Raw genomic sequence first — 18,982 nt, 5'->3', positions numbered from 1 at the left:
ACGCTCCATGACTGAACCACGGAATGGTTACCAAATTGAAAATCCAAATTTTGGAAATATTATATAAAAATATCCAAAACACAGAAAAATGAGCAAATGGCAGTACTCAAGTTCAGCTCTAAAACACATCCAAATACAGCAATGGTAAAAGAACTACTAACTTATTGATTCAACAACCAACGTTAAATCAGCAAATGGAAACAACACAAATAACAAACTTGTCACGAGGGGAAATGTAACGATAAATTAATAGATGTAAAACATAGCAACCAGAGACGTACATATTCAGTAAGCTTTGAGATTTCGATGCAATCGTATGAAAGCACAGTCACAAACTTGGAAACTAAAACATTCTCCAATTCAATTAGTGTTGAAATATCAGAATGCTCCGATGGCTCTGCGTGTACACAAATAGGAGCGGAATTCGAGCTATACGCATCAGAGAAAGAAGATGACCCATACGGATCCTCGTAAAGATTCTTCAATAGGTCGTGGCTTCGACAACGCCACTCGTCTACGACTCTTCGGAGCTTCTCCTGCTGCTCTTCAAGCTCCACTGAAAAAAAAAATTAAAAAATAAACTATAATTACAGAAACCAATCCGAAACTAAAGAAAGCGATGCTGAAAAAAAATAAAAAATAAAAAAAAAAACTAGAAATTTGAAGTCTTTCACGCTATCCACTACGAATGAGGGAACCCTACCGGTACCAGATGCCATAGCAGTGGAGAAGCTGGCGAAGGAACTTCGCGGGAGCGGCGCTCAATAGTTCTTTCTACTAAATTGCGCAGGTAGTGCCAACAGAGTCAAAATTTGTGACGAATAGACCTGTCGATGGGGCGGGGCCGGGGCGGGTCGGGTTTTGCCTCTTTATAACAGAAAATTATTAGGCCTGAGCCCGAGCCTAACCTAACCATCGGGCCTAGATCTTGACCGATCTTATATAAAGCCCAAAGCCGTAGCTCGGGTCCGAGCCCAAAACTTGACTTTGATAGGTATTTTATAACATATTGATTATATCATTAGTAATATATTATATATTGTATAATATTTTATACATTTAATATGTGTAATACTTTTTTGCTATTAATTTTTTTATTATATAATATATATTATGTATTATTAACATATATATTATATTTTTGTTATATATTTAATATTATTGGGCCGGTTTTATTTGGGAAAGCCTGAGCCTAAGCCTGTGAACTTAAAATTTTGTCCAAGCTCGATCTAAGATGAGCCAAGTCAAGCCAGCCCGTCGGGCTATCCGGCCCATGAATAGGTCTAATGACAATAGAGTTATCTCCTCACCGAGCGCACCTTACGCTGACCTCACAGCCCCATCCCTTGGGAACATCTCCCCTTAATAACAATATAAAGTACTAAGGGTCCATTTGGTTTGCAGTCGAAATTGGAATCATAATCGAAATCGGAATGGCCCATTCCCATAGTCTAGTTAGTTCATACATGAATGGGAATAGGAATTAAAATCAGTAGGAATGGGATTTCATTCCCAAGGGAGGGCAGAGAATGGCCATTCCCTCAATTGGGGAATGCCATTCCAGCAGGAATGGAAATGGGATTCCGATACCGTCTAACCAAACAATTGGAATCGAAATAGTCCATCCCAATTCCGATTCCAAACCCCTATTCCTGTGAACCAAACAAGAACTAAAATTGTTTCCAATACACCGTGCAATGGGTTGTGACTTGTGAGGTATGTTTCATTGAACTTTCATTAAGATTTGTGTCTGCTTGCTAATGTTTTACTTGGGGTAAATGACATGTTTGGTAAGAATATAAATGCAAATATCTACAATGTAAATACATACAAAATATAAGGTTTTGCACTCTACATATTTGTATGTATAATAAGGAAAAATCTATGATGCAAGAAAGAAGAGTCTAGACCAATCAAAATCCATCCATGAATTTTGATAAATAACACCTGATTGATTATCATGTTGATACCAGTTGATTGGTCAAAGTATTTTTAGATACCAAATCTTTTCGATATTATAGTCAGACCCAATGTATAGATACATACAAAATAGTACAAAATGCAAGGTTGTGCACTCTACATATTTTCATTTGTACTCCTTCCAAACAGAGCCTTAGGCTGCGTTTGGTTGAGTGCAAATCTGAACGATTGCAAATTTGCACTCTAGGTTCAGATTTGCATCCGTTTGGTAAGAGTTACAAAACGCCTATTTTCGATTTTGCCATGATTTTGGTCGAAGTAAATGGGCAAGTTCCGATTGTTTTCTCTTCGAGCGTTCGATAGAGAAGAGAAAGGTTCTACGTCTGCCAAAGAGGTATCTGAACTCCAAATCCATCTTCGAGAGTTCAATAGAGAAGAGAAAGGTTTTGCGTCTGCGATAGAGGTATAAATCTGAACTCCAAATCCATCTTCGAGCGTTCGATAGAGAAGAGAAAGGTTATGCGTCTGCGACAAAGGTATAGATCTGAACTCCATATCCATCCATCTGCCGAGATAATGATAGATCTGAACTCTCATTTCAGTTTTCTTTTCGTTCTTAGGTCACTTACCTCGTCGGAAGAGAGATATGAACTCCAAATCCATCGATTTGCCTCAATACTCCCATCTCTCTTTCTATCTGCGGGTATTTCCTGTATGCAAACTGAATAGTTCTGTAATGTATTCACATGCTATTTTAACATTGCTCGATGAGAAGCGGTTATTTTCATTCTATACACTCTTTTTCTTGGTATTCTATACTCTTCTTGTTAGGACCCGATAGCATATAGAGGTTTGAAAGTTTTTTTGGTAATTACAGAGCAATTGCCAGTTTTTTTTATTAAGATAGAATGCATTTCAACTTTTGTTTACTTTATCTGTTTATTTGTTCTTGGGGATGAGGAGGTATGGGTTGATATTGGCATTACCATTTTTCTTGTTGAGTTTTAAATGTTTGTTTATCTTATTGAATTTATTAATTTAAGTTTCATTCTATAATAATGCAACACAGAGAAAATGGTTTACAGAATAATAAGTTTCATCACATCATATCAGTTTATCTTTTTTTTTTTTTCCTTTTTTATTTTATTTGGCAATGTTGTGGTGTGATTGGTTGTGTTCTATATGATCTAGATTAGGCTTCTATTTTAGATTTGCTGGATAAATCTAGGAAGAGCAGAGGTTGCTGCTGGGACAACTGCTCTGACTTTTTATATGCTGAACAGAGGTTGCTGCACCTGCACCTGCACCTGTAAAACAAACACCAGACCCCAAGGGAAATGGGAGGAGAGAATGGCTTGTTATTTCACACCTCACATCACAATTCTCTCTTTGATTTTGGTGAAGCCTGAACCTCTTAAGGTTGTTATGTTACAACAGTCTGACTCGAGCCAAACCCTCTTCAACATTCAACTCAACTCCACACAATTTTTAGCTTAGCTAGCTGACCATCTTCACAAATACAACAATGGGTCCAGAATCACACTTCACATTTACATTTTCAATTTGTTTATTTTTATTTTTATTTTTATTTTTGTAATGTATTGTTGTATTAGTTGGGGGGCGAGTGAAACAGTAAAAAAAGCTGTATCATTTGCCAGGTTGGCTCCATTAACAGGGGGATGAGGAGAAGAGTAAAACCATTAAAAAGCAATTTGGAAGAATAAGGGATGTGATTGTGAAACGAGAGGAGGAGGTTGATTTGTTTCTTTTGGGCAATTGGGACTTGGGAGAATGATCCCCAATATAAATGATTCTTGTGTACTCCTTGCCTTGCTAGGACATCTTCCATGCTGTTTGCTAATTGTTGAGTCCACTCAAAAACTGTCCTCAATTCTATGGCCAAATATATCACCTCCCTTAAAGATGTGACTGTATGTCCAAGGGCCCATGCTATATTGTATTGGAACTTGGAACTATTGCAAACCACCCTAACCCCCTTCCACACTATATCTCTATATTAGAGATTTATTGTATAGTACACCCTAATATGGTGTGGACATGGGTGATTGGTTCTCAGTGGATTCCTTACCCTTATGGCAGGTTATCAACAATTTCACATATGGAGTTTAAAAATAAAATTTCATGTATGGAGTTTAAATATGTTTATAAGAATTACCCTATTGGCTATGTATAGTCAATGACTCAATGCCTTCTAAAAATATATTCTTCCTGTTAGTAGTATTGTGTTATTACTTGGTTATATGATTTCTAAGCCTCCATTTCTTTTTTGCTTTTGCTTGACAGTTCTTCAGACTGCCTGAAACAACACTTCTCTCCAATCTGATGTTGATTGGACAACAATTTTGTGAAGAAGGCTGGTCAGCACTCAAAAAGAAATACAGTAGCCTTTATGAGGATGATTTGGTACGATATTGCTTCTCTTCATCTTATATTGTGGCTCTACTACATGATACTCTTGGAATTTCATTGGATGATCAAAGGTATTTCCTTTTATGCTTTCTGCCACTTCCTTCCAAGATCATTCTGTGATTATATCATGATCATCATCAATGTTTTCAAAACATCATTGACCCCAAGCAGTTGAGCTGTTCAGACTGGAAACCCGTCACCATTCTGGAATTTCAATCTTTTATTTTACATGTATGAAATTCTTGGGTTGATTATTTCTTTCTTTTTCAGGCTGATGTAGATGGAAACAATCGATTATATTGAATTTATTATTGCAACCATGCATAGGCACAAGCTAGAAAGAGACGAACATCTATATAAAGCCTTCCAGCATTTTGATAAAGATCAGAGAGGATACATTTATGACAGGATGCTCGGGCTGCTTATTCTATGCCGTTTAGAAGCTCCATAGTTCATATTCAAAAAGAATGGTCGTCGTTGGCATGAAGAGGGGAGCGAAACTGGCTTACTTGGTAGAAGAGACCGTTGTATTTGCATTGATGGTGGGAGTAGTTGGTTGTTTTTATGTTGTTATTTTTTACCAAGATGCCCGTTGTCTGCCCGGGCAGCTTGTTATTTTTTATACTTGTTTAATGGTGGGAGTAGCTGGAACACCATTTGGTAGTAAGAAACAGTTGTATTTGCATTGATGGAAATGCCAAACATCAACAAAAATTGTATTCTTATTTGCGTCTTTCAAAACAAATGACCTGAGTGCAAATTGGGTGTGTAAATCTTGAACCACCTTGCATTCACATGAACAAAACATTTTTGTTTTGCACTCTACAAATTTGCATTCGTACTCCAACCAAACACAACCTTAAGGTTCGGTTTGGAAAGAGTACAAATACAAATATGTATAATATAAATACTAAGGCTACGTTTGGAAGGAATTTGGAAAGAGTACAAATACAAATATGTACCATGCAAATGCATACAAAGTAATACAAAATATAAGGTTTTGCACTCTACACTTTTGTATTTGTACTCCTTCCAAACTAAGCCATTAGGAAATAATACAAAATACAAGGTTTTGCATTCTACATATTTTATATTTTGATTCCTTACAAATAGACCTGTTCATGGGTCGGGTGGGACCAAGCTTTCACTCTTCGTTAACGTATTTTTTTCAAGGCCTAAGCCCAAGCTCAAGCCCGGCTCGACCATCGGGCCTACAACTTGGGCCCGAGCCCGACCCTCATAAAAAGCCCGAAACCAGAGCTTGGGCCCGAGCCCAAAGTCAAGTTCCAACTTGTTGCTTCTCTATCGTTGAATAGAGAGAGAGATATTAAAAAGAAAAAAAATGTATATATTAAATTATTAATAAATATTATAGATTTTATATTATATGAATTAGTCGGGCCGAGCTTTTTTGACAAATCCCGAGCCTTGCCGGAAACACATTTGGGCTTGGTGTTTTGGGTCCGAGGTCAAGCTCGTGTCCAAGCCCGACCAAGGTGCGGGCCAGGCCGTCGGGCTACTCGGCCCATGAACAGGTCTACTGGTTCTTTTAATAAAAGGGTAAATGACATATTACTACCCTTTACCCTTTTATTAGCGCTACATATGTTAACTACAAAAAATATTCTCATGTGATGGTGATGTGTTCGTTAAACATTTCTAAATACCCAAGTTACCCTTTAAATTTATATGACCATTTCGCCCTTTCTCATCTGATTGCCTTGTTACTTTATTATTCCTCTCAAAGTAATTCATACTAAAAACATTTGCTCCATTCAATATTTTTTAAGAATCAACTCCCAACTAGATATCTTAAGGCTCAATTTGATTGAAGTGTAAATATAACAATGCAAAGCTTTAAATTTTATATTTCTAAACTTGTATTTGCAATGTACATATATGTATTTGTACTCTTCCCAAATACAAATATGTACAATACAAATGCATCCAAAATACAAGGTTTTGCACTCTATGACTATGACTATGTATTTGTATTTGTACTCATTCCAAACTAAGCCTAAGGCTACATTTGTTTGTGGTGTAAAACGACACCATCGGTTTGGTTTTGTCAGTGTTTGAGTGCAGTGTAAAACTGAAAGGAGGGAGAGATCCATCGTATGGACGCCAAGAATGCAACGGAATAGGGTGGGCGAATTTCAAAAAATTTCTCTCCTCCCTTCTAACTGGGAATCATATTCCCTGATTTTAGAATACAATATTCAATGATCTAATCGAACCAAAATTGAACCAGATTTGAACCAAAGAGAAATGGAAGGGATATACCAGATCCGGAGGAACAGTATTTCCCCACGTTGGTGTTCACGCACAAAGAATACCCCCAAGAACTGCTCCCACTGAAGATGACGCAGTGATACTGAAGCAGAACTAGCAGTGTTCGTCCTACGAACCAAATTCTTCACAAGAGTATGATGGAAGCAAATAGCATCGTGCACAATCAGCCTTTCAGCAAAGATTGATATCAAGAACACCTTCTTGATCTTTCCCTCTCAGAGAGATCGAACTAGGTAGTGAATGGCGGTGGCGGCTGAAGGAGAACTCTAGAGATGAAGTTGGCGTATTTGCTTTTCTTCTCTCTAGAGCTTCTGATATCCTATCTCAATTTGCAGGAGAAGGGTCTGCTAAAACCCTTGGTTCGAATTCTAGTAATTCAAGAGTAGGGTTTCTCCTCTTTCTTAGTAATTAAGAATCCTTCTAATCCTATAAGGAGTTATCCCAATCCAAATCTGTATTTAGATAGGGAATTATCTTAATCCTATATGCAGATTAGGTTAGCCCACTCCTGATCTTATCAAGATATTACCATATTCAAATCTTTATTTGAATTTAGTCTCCAAGAGTGGATAGGGTCAAGACCCAATCCTTTGGCTTGCCCTTATCTCAGATCTGCCCCTTTAAGAGGGTAATTAAAACAACCAGTTCGAAATGGGCTTTAGGCCCAATAAGTATTAGGTGCTCAACAGGTTTTCAAATTGCTCCCTAGTTGGGCTTCTTTGTATGGCGTGGGACCCAAGCATTGATCTACACATCAACCACATGGGTTCGGCCCAATCTTTGTTACAAGGCCTAGCCAAATTCACTGGAAAGCCCAGTGAACCCCTTGAACCCATCACATGGACTCTATGGGCCCAACACTTACACTAAGTGGTCCCTGGGCCAAACCATCTTATAAAATCTCAGGGACTGTGGGCAGATGCAAGATTATCCCATCGGGTATAACTCTAAATGACCTTACACTTAACCTCTCAGCCCATAATGATCAAACATTGCCCGACAAGAGAGGACCTCTCCCTCGGCTGTAAGGAACAGTGTTGCACTCTCTACTCACATGGATCTTGGGAATTAAAACCGTTTGCAAACATTTTGAAACCATACATATCTATATATCTAATATATATAAATTTTGCAAAACAAAATTCCAACAATCGAAATCAACTGCGGCAATTTGGTTTCCATCAGAGAGAGTGCATCCCCGATCATTTCCTTTGTCCGACAAAGGGGTTGATCCTGTCACTATGATCACCCACTCAGATGAATTCTCAGACTGTCCCAACATACCCAGGTTTTGACCCCCGTAAAGGATCTCACTGATTGACATATCAAAGACAGCAGAATCTGACACCAAATGCAGTATCATAATCGAGTCTAGGGGTCAGGCGTAACTTTCTAGTTTTGCCCATCAATCTCCAAGGTCCATGTGCCTTGGGTCTCACCCTGGTGACTGAGACAGGCCACCCCAACACTTGGCAGCACACCAGTGTCAATTTTGGCAGGATAAATCTCCCCAGACTTATCCAACGGATGTGAACATTCTAAACTAACACGAGTTTCATTAAGTGTCCAGTTTAAGGGTCTTACATTGAAACATACCACACAACATGAATCAAATATGCACTTTATTCATTTACACTAAATGTCAAAAGTACATCAAAACTTATTGGAGCTAAGGGTAAACAAAACTGTCTAACAGCTCCCACTTGCACTTAGGTCCAATCTGCTACAAGCCAGAGTCTCATGCTTTCCACGTGTTTCTCAAACACTTTCTGTGTGAGTGGCTTAGGTAATGGGTCTACCACATTATCCGTTGATGCAACCCTCTGAATCAGGACGTCCCCTCTGCCAACAATCTCCCGCAGTACATGGTATTTCCTCTCAATGTGCTTTGACTTCGAGTGGGCTAGATGCTCCTTAGCTTAAGCGATGGCTCCATTGTTGTCACACAACAACGGGATGGGTGATGTATTGGACGGAACCACTCCTAATTCGTGAATGAACTTTTTCATCCACACGGCTTCTTTGGCAACTTCACTTGTGGCAACGTACTCGACTTCGGTCATGGAATCTGTCGTGGACCCTTGTTTGCTACTTTTCCAACAAACAACACACGATCCTATCGTGAAAACATACCTAGATGTAAACTTTCTATCATCTGAATCCAACTGGAAATCGGCATCAGTATACCCTAGAATTTGTAGTGAACTACCGTCGAATACCAGACAAAAGTATTTTGTCCTTCGAAGGTACTTGAATATGTTCTTCACAGCAGTCAAATGCTCCTACCCTGGGTTGGTCTGGAACCTGTTTACTACACTCACCGCCTGAGCGATGTCAGGGCGAGTGCACAGCATGGCAAACATGATGCTCCCTATAGCTGAGACATAGGGAACGTCTTTCATACCCTCAATCTCCTTAGAAGTCTTGTGAGACATCTTCTTTGAGAGAGTGACTCCGTGCCTGAAAGGAACGTTTCCTGTTTCCTTTCTTTGGAGTTCTCCATGCTGTACCTTTTGACAATTTTGTCAATGTAAGCAGCCTGAGATAATCCAATTATCCGCTTCAATCTATCTCTATAGAGTCGAAGACCTAGTATATAGGAGGCTTCTCCAAGATCTTTCATGAAGAATTGCTGCGAAAGCCACACCTTGACCGAAGTCAACATTCCTACATCATTCCCAATGAATAGGATATCGTCCACATACAACACCAAGAAGGTGACCTTATCCCCACTGGACTCCCTATAAATACAGGGCTCATCCGAATTTTGCTCAAAGTCAAACAATTTGACTACAGAGTCAAAATGGATGTTTCAACTCCTAGAAGCTTGCTTAAGTCCATATATGGATCTTTTAAGTTTACATACCATGTGTTCCTGACCAGCAGCAATGAAGCCTTATGGCTGCTGCATGTAGATATCTTCACTAAGATCTCCATTCAGGAACGCGGTTTGGACATCCATTTGTCAAATCTAGTAGTCATGGTATGCTACTACAGCTAGCAAGATCCTAATGGATTTAAGCATGACCACGGGCGAAAAGGTTTCCTCATAGTTGATACATTTTTTTTGTGTATACCCTTTCGCCACCAAACGAGCTTTGTAGGTCTCAATCCTGCCATCGAGGTCTTTCTTCCTCTTATAGATCTATTTGCAACCAATTGCTTTTACCCCGGAGGGCGGATCTACTAGAGTCCAAACTTCATTGGCTTCCATCGAGTCCATCTCAGCTCTCATCGCCTCTACCCAGTTCTGGGAATCTATGTCCAACATAGTTTCCGCGTAAGTCACGGGATCCTCCTCACTAGTCAAGGCTTCCACCAGGTAACTATCCTGGTCATAACCATAACAGACCGATGGCTTGGATACCCGGGTGGATCTTCTAGGTTGGTCACTACTTGGAACCTACGGGACATCTTAATCGTGAGCTCTCCTCATCAAGAAGTATTTCCTGACGATGGGTGTCCAGGATATAATCAGTCTCTAAGAACTGGGCATTTCGACTGGTCTTGGATTCCAACTTGTCCGCACTCGTTCTTTTAACGTGTGCGGGACATCCCCAAATCTTCAAGTGTTTGACACTTGGTTTCTTTTTGGTCCAAAGTTCGTATGGAGTTTTCGGAACCGATTTGGTTGGAACCTGATTCAGCACGTAGATTGCAGTTTCTAATGCATATCCCCAAAAGGATGTGGGTAATTCCGAGCGTGTGAGAAGTGGCCGGACCATGTCTAACAATGTCCTATTCCTCCTCTCTGAAACACCATTAAGTTGTGGTGTTGCAGGAGGAGCTAATTGTGATATTATCCCGTTGGTCTTCAAGTAGTCCCCGAATTCGTTAGAGAGATACTCGCCACCTCGATCTGATCGAAGGGCCTTAATTTCTCTCCCTAACTGTTTCTCGACTTTTTGTCTGAACTCCTTGAACTTTTCAAAGGATTCGGACTTCTGTCTCATCTGGTACACGTAACCATATCGTGAGTAATCATCGGTGAGGGTGATGAAATACACATGTTGGTTACGAGTCCTAACACTCAGGGGACCACATACATCAGTATGTATAAGGTCAAGCGTGCCTGTACATCTTTCAGGCTTACTGTTAAATGGCCGTTTTGTCATCTTGCCTCGGAGGCAAGGCTCACAAGTGGGAAGATCTTCTACGGTTAGAAAATCCAAATGACCATCAATTACCAGTCTTGTGATTTGATCAATACCAATATGGCCAAGTCGGTAATGCCACAAGCACGTGGGACTAACTGTATCATGAGTCCTTTTCTTGGGGATTTCGACCGACATAGTTTCGGTTAAGTTAGCTTCTAGAGAAGGATGTAGAACATAGAGACCGTTCTCCAGTTCCCCGCATGCGATGAATTTATTGTTCATTTTAATAGTAATCATATTACTAAAACAGATAGTATATCCATCAACACATTGTTTAGAAACAGAAATCAAATTTCTTCTTAAGTTTTGTACATAAAAACAATCATTAAGTACAAGTATTCATTCTCTAAAGACTAATTTTACGGTTCCTATCGCCGTAGTTGCAACATTTGCAGAAGTCCCCAAGTAAAGTGTCACTTCTCCTTCACTCACCCTTCTGCTTACTTTGAACCCCTATAGTGAATTACACGCATGAGTTGAAGCCCCAGAGTCAATACACTAGGACACAGAAGCAACTAACAAATTAGTTTCCATGACACAAGTTTCGAAAGTACCTTTCTTAGATTCCAGGTAGGCAGGACAGTTACTCTTCCAGTGGCCGGCTTGCTTGCAGAAGTGACAGGCATTGGATGCCTTGTCTTTCTTTTGTTTCTTAGACTTAGTGGCCTTTTTTCTAGGGTTTCCTCTTTGCCCTCCTCTTCTTGCCAGATTTGTCCGCTTCAACAAGCATGGCTATCGGCTCATCCTTCCTAATTAGTTATTCGGCTCGTTGCAACATGTTGCTGAGCTCTTGAACGCTGACATTCAGCTTGTTCATATTATAGTTCATAATGAACGGATTGAAGGACAGAGGCAAGGAGTTAAGAATGGTGTCTATCTGTGTGACCAGATCTTGCCCAGACCCAAAGGCCTCCAGCTCGTTTAGGTAACTGATGTGGCTCATTGTGATACTAGCAAGTGCACTAACCGTTCAAGTAGTAAAGTAGTGAATAAAGTATCGTCCCACGAGGATTTATGAAACAATTACCAATACTAAATTGGGCACTTCTTATGTGATCAACAATAAATCAAAACTTTATTCAAAAGCTAAAAATCCTAAACTAAAATCTATCTAAATTATTGGCTCAATTGCCTTCAATTCAGGTTGGAAGAGTAAACAGTTAATGTCAATCTCAGAATTCAGCAATCAATCAAATTGAACCATTCGAATAGATCATGATTGAGCCTTGGTTTGGTGAAACCCCAATGTCATGAACAACCTCTCTCAAGCGCATGTTCATCATATGCATGAGTGACGGTTATTCTATCTTTAGCAAGAATCTAATCCCCATGCATACATTTCTTCAAACACTTATAAGGCATCAATTCAAATCTGAATTCCATAATACTAAACATTTATCTTCTCTCGACAATGCATTTTGAAATAATTGTTAAAACATGTTGGCATAAGGCAACCTTAAAGATGTTTCTAAATGTTTCTATAATTCTTTTGTTGTACTAATAAGTGTGAATGTGCTTTGCACATGACAATTTTTTATTACGAAGATAGTAAATAACATAAGGGCAAATTTCTTAAACTACCCCTAAAGTTTTAGGAAAATGACTAACTATATTCCTATTGTTTCAGTATTGTCTTAAAGTACTCCTATTGTTTATGACAATTGTCACATAGTTCCCTTCCTGTTAAATCTCTGTTACAGACCGTTTACACATGATTTCACATGTTTGATTTAATTTTAAATTATACCCAAAATATCCTTTGATAATGTATGGTTATTCTCCAAATATCAAGCTCATCGATCTCCTCTAGGAAGCTGCCAATAAGCATTCCGACGTCATGGATTGTATTCGTAAGGTTACCGATGTGGATTCGAGATAGTTGGACGGATTGTTAGAACCGCCGATTGTAAACATGGGTATAATATGGAAATCTCACAAGTCCTAATGATTTTTTTCACGTACCGAGGTTCTTACGTGCGTTGGGCTTGAGATTTTCTTCCATTCATGTGTTGCCTGATTTTATTGCTTTATTGGATGAACTACAGTACCTTGACCTCTCCGATTCCCATATCCGAGAGCCACCGGAGTCAATGCGTACAGTACAAAATCTACAAATATTGAAACTCAGAGGTTGTTGGCACCTTGTTGGCTTACCCAATGACACATCTAAGATGATCAGCCTTCAACATCTTGAATTACAAGTATGGTGGAGAGGAGTGGGAGAATGAAGATGGCTTTCAAAAAAAACATTGGATGGCTTGCAGAACGAAGGGTATTCTAGCTTGGTGCTTGGTCTATAAACATAGATGTCCACTATTTGATGAACATGAGGGTTAAATGCCTTGAAGCACACCAACAAGGGACGCTTACCATGTAGCATATGAGATCGCATGAGGGAAGGGGGTAGTGGAGAGGGAAAATGGAGAGGGGAAGTGGGGTCGAGGAAGAAAATCATTAGATGGCTTGTAGATGAGATTGTACGGTGGAGAGGAGAGGGAGAACAAAGATGGCTTGTAGAAAATTGTCGCAGACTTGCAAATGAGATGGTACTAGCTTGCAGGGGAGGTGGAGAGGGATAACAAAGAGGGGAAGGAGGACGGAGGAAGAAGAAGATCACCACCGTTGCTGGAAGTTGCAATGACGGTGATGATTTTGATCAATTCTCTCCCTTTTATTATGTTCTTATTATCAGTGGGAAATAGAACCAGAAGTTGAGGGTGTTGAATAGGCCCGTTCATGGAACGGGTAGCTCGACGGCCCGGCCTGGCCCGCACCCCAGTTGGACTTCGACATGTAGTTAGGCCTGCAGGCTTAACCTCAGGCCCAAAACACTAAGCCCGACTATGTTTCGAGCCAAGCTCAGGATTTATCAAAAAAGCTCAGCCCGAGCTGGGCCCAGCCCGACTAATTTATATAATATAAAATATATAATATTATTATAATATATTAATAATTTAGTATATACAATTTTTGTTGTTTTTTTCTTTATAATTTCTCTTCTCTCTCTCTCTCTCTGTTCAGCTGCTTCAGTGATAGTTGCGGCATGAACTTTAGACTTCGGGCTCGGGCCCATACCTGGGCTTGTCGGGCTGAGCTCGTGCTCAAACCTTAAAAAAATCTGTTAATTAAGAGTGAAAGCTTGACCCAGCCTGGCCCATGAACAGGTCTAGTGTTGATAGAGGCTCTCCATCCTCTTTTGGGAAGGTTCTCGTTTGGGAAACAGAACAACTCATAATGGGCACGTTCCTTACTAGCTTCAAGCTTACTGGACTCGTTTGAGATTCTCCACTTAGAGAGGCCATTGTCGGTGAGGAGAGGGTTAGATGGGCCGCTAAAAAACAATGACCAATTGAACTCAACATTCACCAGATTTGACTTGTGCAACGGATTAATAAACCTATTCGCGTCCAAACACAACCTCACCAATGTCCGCCTCCTTAGACGAGTTTTGTTTGAAGTTCTCATTTTCAATAAGGTGTCAATAGTTTCATTTTGAAAATTTAAAGAAGAATGATGGACACAATAGTCTTTTTAATCCATCCGTTAACAAGCACTAATGGTAAAGAATATTTAGTCAATTGTCAAAAATAGTAGTACTTTAAGACAATACTGGAATAGTAAGGGTATAGTTAGTCAATTTCCTAACCTTAGGGGTAGACATGGTAGTTTCAGAAATTTACACATAGTATAATTCCAGAATTTTCTACAATTTTTATATCTTTTATGTCTATACAAATAATTCTTATTTATCACACTTGCTTTTTTTTAATATGATGAATATTTGACATTAAAGATGTGCCTACATGTTTTTTTTTTTACATTTTTTTGTTTTCTATACTTTTTCATGTTTTGTCTCTTTTTTTATTTTTATCATTATTATTTAATTATGACATCTAGGGTTAACAAATTTGCCCCAAAAAGGTTGAATTGTTGACTTTCCACCAAATACCAAACAATTTCATTTTTTAGGTTAGTCTTAAATTTGTATTTTATTTTTATCATCAATAAATTATTTTTTGTCACACTTATTTTTCTTTAATATGGTTAGTTAATGCATGATTCAATGAAAGAATGAGAGTTAATACCCTAAATATGAGACTTAATGAGAGTGAATTAAATGAAAATAAATGTAGTAGTTCAAATTACATTTTGTACATTCACAATTTGGGAGGGACCAAACCAAGAATTGGAGTATAGTTAGTCAAGAACACGATCCAATGAATGTTAATGGGGAGTTAATACCTTAAATATAAGACTTAACGAAAGGAATTTGAATAAGGAGAAAATGGTTCAAATTATATATATATATATATATATATATATGTATATATATAGTCAATGAAGTGTTGCATATGAGATTACATGATTGTTGACGTCACTTCTCACAAAGTGCTTCATGATCATCAAAAGGAAGTTGGGTAGGAACCGACCTAGAGGTTGAACCATATATATAATTATATAACTATTATGGGTTTATATGTATATATATATGTATATATATAGTCAATGAAGTGTTGCATATGAGATTACATGATTGTTGACGTCACTTCTCACAAAGTGCTTCATGATCATCAAAAGGAAGTTGGGTAGGAACCGACCTAGAGGTTGAACCATATTTATAATTATATAACTATTATGGGTTTCCTGTAATGCCTTAATTTTTTGGCTTAATAAAATTATCTTCATTCATCAATATATATATATAGATAGATAGAGAGAGAGAGATAACTATATATAACTATATAATATTATATATATATTTTGTGTGTGTGTACATGTATTTTATAAATAGCTAATGTATAATTATAACAAACATGTAATATGTGCATTATTTTATACTTAATTTAGTCTTAATTTTTATTGGTAGAAAGTGCTAAAAATTGTGTTTTGGGTATTTTTTGGCTAAAAAGTTGTTGAACAAGGTACATTTGGCACAAATCACAATAGATTGCATAGAACTCGAAAAGTACCCCAAAAAAGTTAATCCCAATCGAACATATGAGAGCAAGGTTATAGCATTTGAAAGCTTGCACATACATTAAGTGTGTAAATGTACCCCATTAATCAAGTCAAGAGTTCAATCATATAGGCCAAACGGTTTTAATTAGTCAACAATTTTTTTTTTTACCAAAATACATTTTTTATGAGAACTTAACCTAGAATTATGGTTGGACGACAGTATGGTTCAACCAAATAGGTCAATGGCGAATTGAAAACATTGGTCAATGGAGATGGTGATTGTACGTAAAGGAAAGTAGTCTAGGATGGGTGAGGATGTAGACACCATTGCGAATGGAGATTGTGGTAGTGCAAGCCCAGTTGGACTTCAATAGTCATATGATAAAATTCCTATTACTTCTCATTCTTTTGTTGGGAATAGGAGGGAGGAAATCGGTCAATAGGAACTATGTCCATCAATTCACAAGGCTCAAAATTATTCGTTTTGGCATAAGGATAAAAATGAGACAACCACCTTTTAGGAATGGTCTGGTGAAGAAGAATATGGATAAAGAAATTGTCTCATTTACCCAAATAAATTTTAGGATAATAGATTTAAATATACCCTAATGAAACCCCACGGGACTTAACAGACCCTCCGTTGGAAGTCCATTAATGAAACCTCACATGCCATTTTTGCAAGTGATATCATGTAACCCATTTAAACTTAAAAAATACAATTTATCATTCTATAACCTTAACCGACTAATGTGTTATCGACCATCACCCCTGACGAAAGCATGAAAATGCATATCTAAAGTGTGCTCAACAATCATTTGTAAAATAAAGAGCTTAAAAATAATATTTTTTCATAATAAATGTATAAATGTCAATTTTATTATTTGTTCAATTTTTATGTTGAAATAATTAATAATTGAATGGAGGAAAGCCCAAACATAGGTCCAAAAAATCCAAACCCAAGTTCCATGGCCCAAGGAGGAGTGCTGATTCCTTTCCCACTTTACTCTAAACAGGGTCCGGTATTTTGGGCATATCTTTCTCTACAAATGTCAAAATTCAATGATTCTTGAGACTATGGACACCTAAGAGATAGGGCTACAATTCATTTGTGATAAATTCCTCTAAATCAATATCCATCCAGGCGAAAATTGGGGGATAAGACGCGGATCCGACCTGAGTAGATTGAGGAGCTTGGCATCACAATAAAAAGGAAAAATCTGACCAAAAAGGGGGACGACTTGCAGAGGTTATTTTGGCATTATTTTCTCAGTCTTTCACAGAGGAAAAGAGGGGAGAATGACCATCCAAGCACGGCTAAAGCTTCAACAAATCTAGGGAGGATCTTGATCGATGAGTTTTACTTTGATTCTTTGAGAGATTTCAATGTTTAATTTTGTTCTTGAGAGATTTATTTTATTATTTTGATAAACCCTCAAGTTATATTCTTCAATTTCCATATAAGAGTAGTCATGCTCTTTTTATGTGCAATTTGTTAGAAAATAATTGATAGGGTAGATTTATTTTATGAGTTGATCCTTGATTGCAATACTGTCAATTTGATATATTGTCGTTCTTGGGTAGTTTTTAAGAATAGATCATTCTGTTCTTTATCGAAAATTAATTCTCTCAGAAAAAATACTTTTGTTCTTGTCGTTGGCTTCAAAGTTATATTTTCCGATTGTTTGTTTGGGATGTGAAACTTGCAATTGAGTAATAAATAGGAATCAAAATCGAGACAAGTTAAGCAAATCAATCAAGTGAATCTCAAAACCTTGTTCATCACAATACTACTTTTCATCATTTAATCATCGTTACTTTTATTCAAATATTTTTGCTCTTCTTTTTATTTTTAGAAAATCATTTTTTTCTCTAGTTTATTCACTCTTAGCGATAACTCCTTTTGTTGGTTTAATCAACTTCTGTATGGATTCGACACCTAAAGCTACGCTTCAACGACCGATTAGCCAAGGGTAACAATTTTGGGCGAGACACAAAATTTGGCGTCGTTGCCGGGGAAGCCAAACCAACAACTAAGTTTGAACATTATTTACTTCTCTTTTATTTCCTTTGTTTGTTTCATTTTCTTTAGTTGTATTTTATTTTCTTGATCTTATTTTCCTTTTCTTCTTTTTGTAAGCAAAAAACAAAAAAAAAGGAGCTGAGGGTGTATGAACAGACCAAGGGACAAAAGAGGGAGATTTTCTAGACAGATACAAATAGACCCACCACCACTCCCTGAAGAAGAAGTAGCACTTAGTTCGTCCTCTGATTCTAAAACCATGAGTCAACACAAGGACAACCCTATTAGGTCTTTAAAAGACTAACTACACCCCACCTGGACAGCCACACCATCATGCATCATGTTCCCTCCGAATACACCACAATTTGAGTTCAAACCTGGAATGATCCAACTCTTGCCTAATTTCCATGGTTTAGCCAGTGAGAATCCATATGTGCACATTAGGGAATTTGAAGAGGTAGTGGCCACCTTTCATAACCGAGTTGATATTGCAGATATTGTTAGGCTAAAACTTTTCCCTTTTTCCCTGAAAGAGAGAGCTAAGATTTGGCTATACTCTTTGAGACCGAGATCCATAGGCACATGAGCGGAGATGACCCAAACTTTCTTTAACAAATACTTCCCGCATCATAAGACCAACAACCTTAAGAGACAGATCTCAACCTTTTCTCAAAAGGATAGTGAAACTTATACCAAGCCTGAGAGAGATTTAAACAGCTATAGAACCTGTGTCCGCACCATGGGTATGAAAGTTGGAGGTTAGTTAGCTATTTTTATGAGGGTTAACCAGCAGGGAGCGCCAATTCATAGAGACGATGTGTAATGGGGAGTTTTTTGCAAAAGGACCCTAAAGAAGCCATAGATTACCTGAATGAGTTAACTGAGAAAGCTCACATGTGGACTGGACCTAGTGCTAGTAATAGTACTAATAGGTCACATCCAACTGGGATTTACCATCTTAAGGAGGAAGACAACCTCAAAGCCGAATTAGAAACTGTAACTAGGGAACTTGAGGCCTTAAAGATGAGAAATAATAAAGTCATCCACACGGTTGCTAGGGTAAAAACTCAAACTTCATGTTTTGTTTGTGGGGGATTGGATCACTTAGCTCAGGATTAACCAACCTATGGTGATATAAGAGAGGTTTATCAAGAATAGTGTAATGCCTTAGGAATGTATAGGAAACACCCTATTCAGAGACCTA

At 38.1% G+C, this 18,982-nt stretch overlaps 1 protein-coding gene, 1 long non-coding RNA gene and 1 other non-coding gene across 6 annotated transcripts in view; 1 reads left to right on the top strand and 2 right to left on the bottom strand.

Annotated features, from left to right (window-relative positions):
• LOC104611840 (uncharacterized) overlaps positions 1 to 853 on the bottom strand; it is a 65,143-nt gene extending 64,290 nt beyond the window's left edge. For all 3 annotated transcript variants that reach the window (XM_019200168.2, XM_088895707.1, XM_088895708.1), the window contains exons 1-2: positions 704 to 853; positions 282 to 556 (exon numbers count right to left, since the gene is read on the bottom strand). In XM_019200168.2, the coding sequence (XP_019055713.1) occupies positions 282 to 556; positions 704 to 719 (291 nt within the window). In that variant the 5' untranslated portion in view covers positions 720 to 853. The remainder of the gene's footprint in view (positions 1 to 281; positions 557 to 703) is intronic.
• A 1,372-nt stretch (positions 854 to 2,225) lies between these two features.
• Positions 2,226 to 5,075, top strand: LOC104611839 (uncharacterized). 2 transcript variants are annotated; one of them, XR_016080840.1, is made up of 4 exons: positions 2,226 to 2,456; positions 2,541 to 2,623; positions 4,225 to 4,421; positions 4,621 to 5,075. It is a non-coding gene; the product is annotated as an uncharacterized LOC104611839 (long non-coding RNA). The 2 variants fall into 2 exon arrangements; XR_016080841.1 differs by having other exon boundaries at positions 2,228 to 2,456; positions 4,225 to 4,344.
• A 13,343-nt stretch (positions 5,076 to 18,418) lies between these two features.
• On the bottom strand, positions 18,419 to 18,524 carry LOC148804289 (small nucleolar RNA R71). The gene has a single exon (XR_016081634.1). It is a non-coding gene; the product is annotated as a small nucleolar RNA R71 (small nucleolar RNA).
• Positions 18,525 to 18,982: the final 458 nt, after the last annotated feature.

The sequence above is a fragment of the Nelumbo nucifera genome, chromosome 1 (genome assembly GCF_055504915.1).
Source record: "Nelumbo nucifera cultivar China Antique chromosome 1, China Antique-T2T, whole genome shotgun sequence".
Taxonomy (NCBI): domain Eukaryota; kingdom Viridiplantae; phylum Streptophyta; class Magnoliopsida; order Proteales; family Nelumbonaceae; genus Nelumbo; species Nelumbo nucifera.
This window is presented reverse-complemented; position numbering and strand designations above follow the sequence as displayed.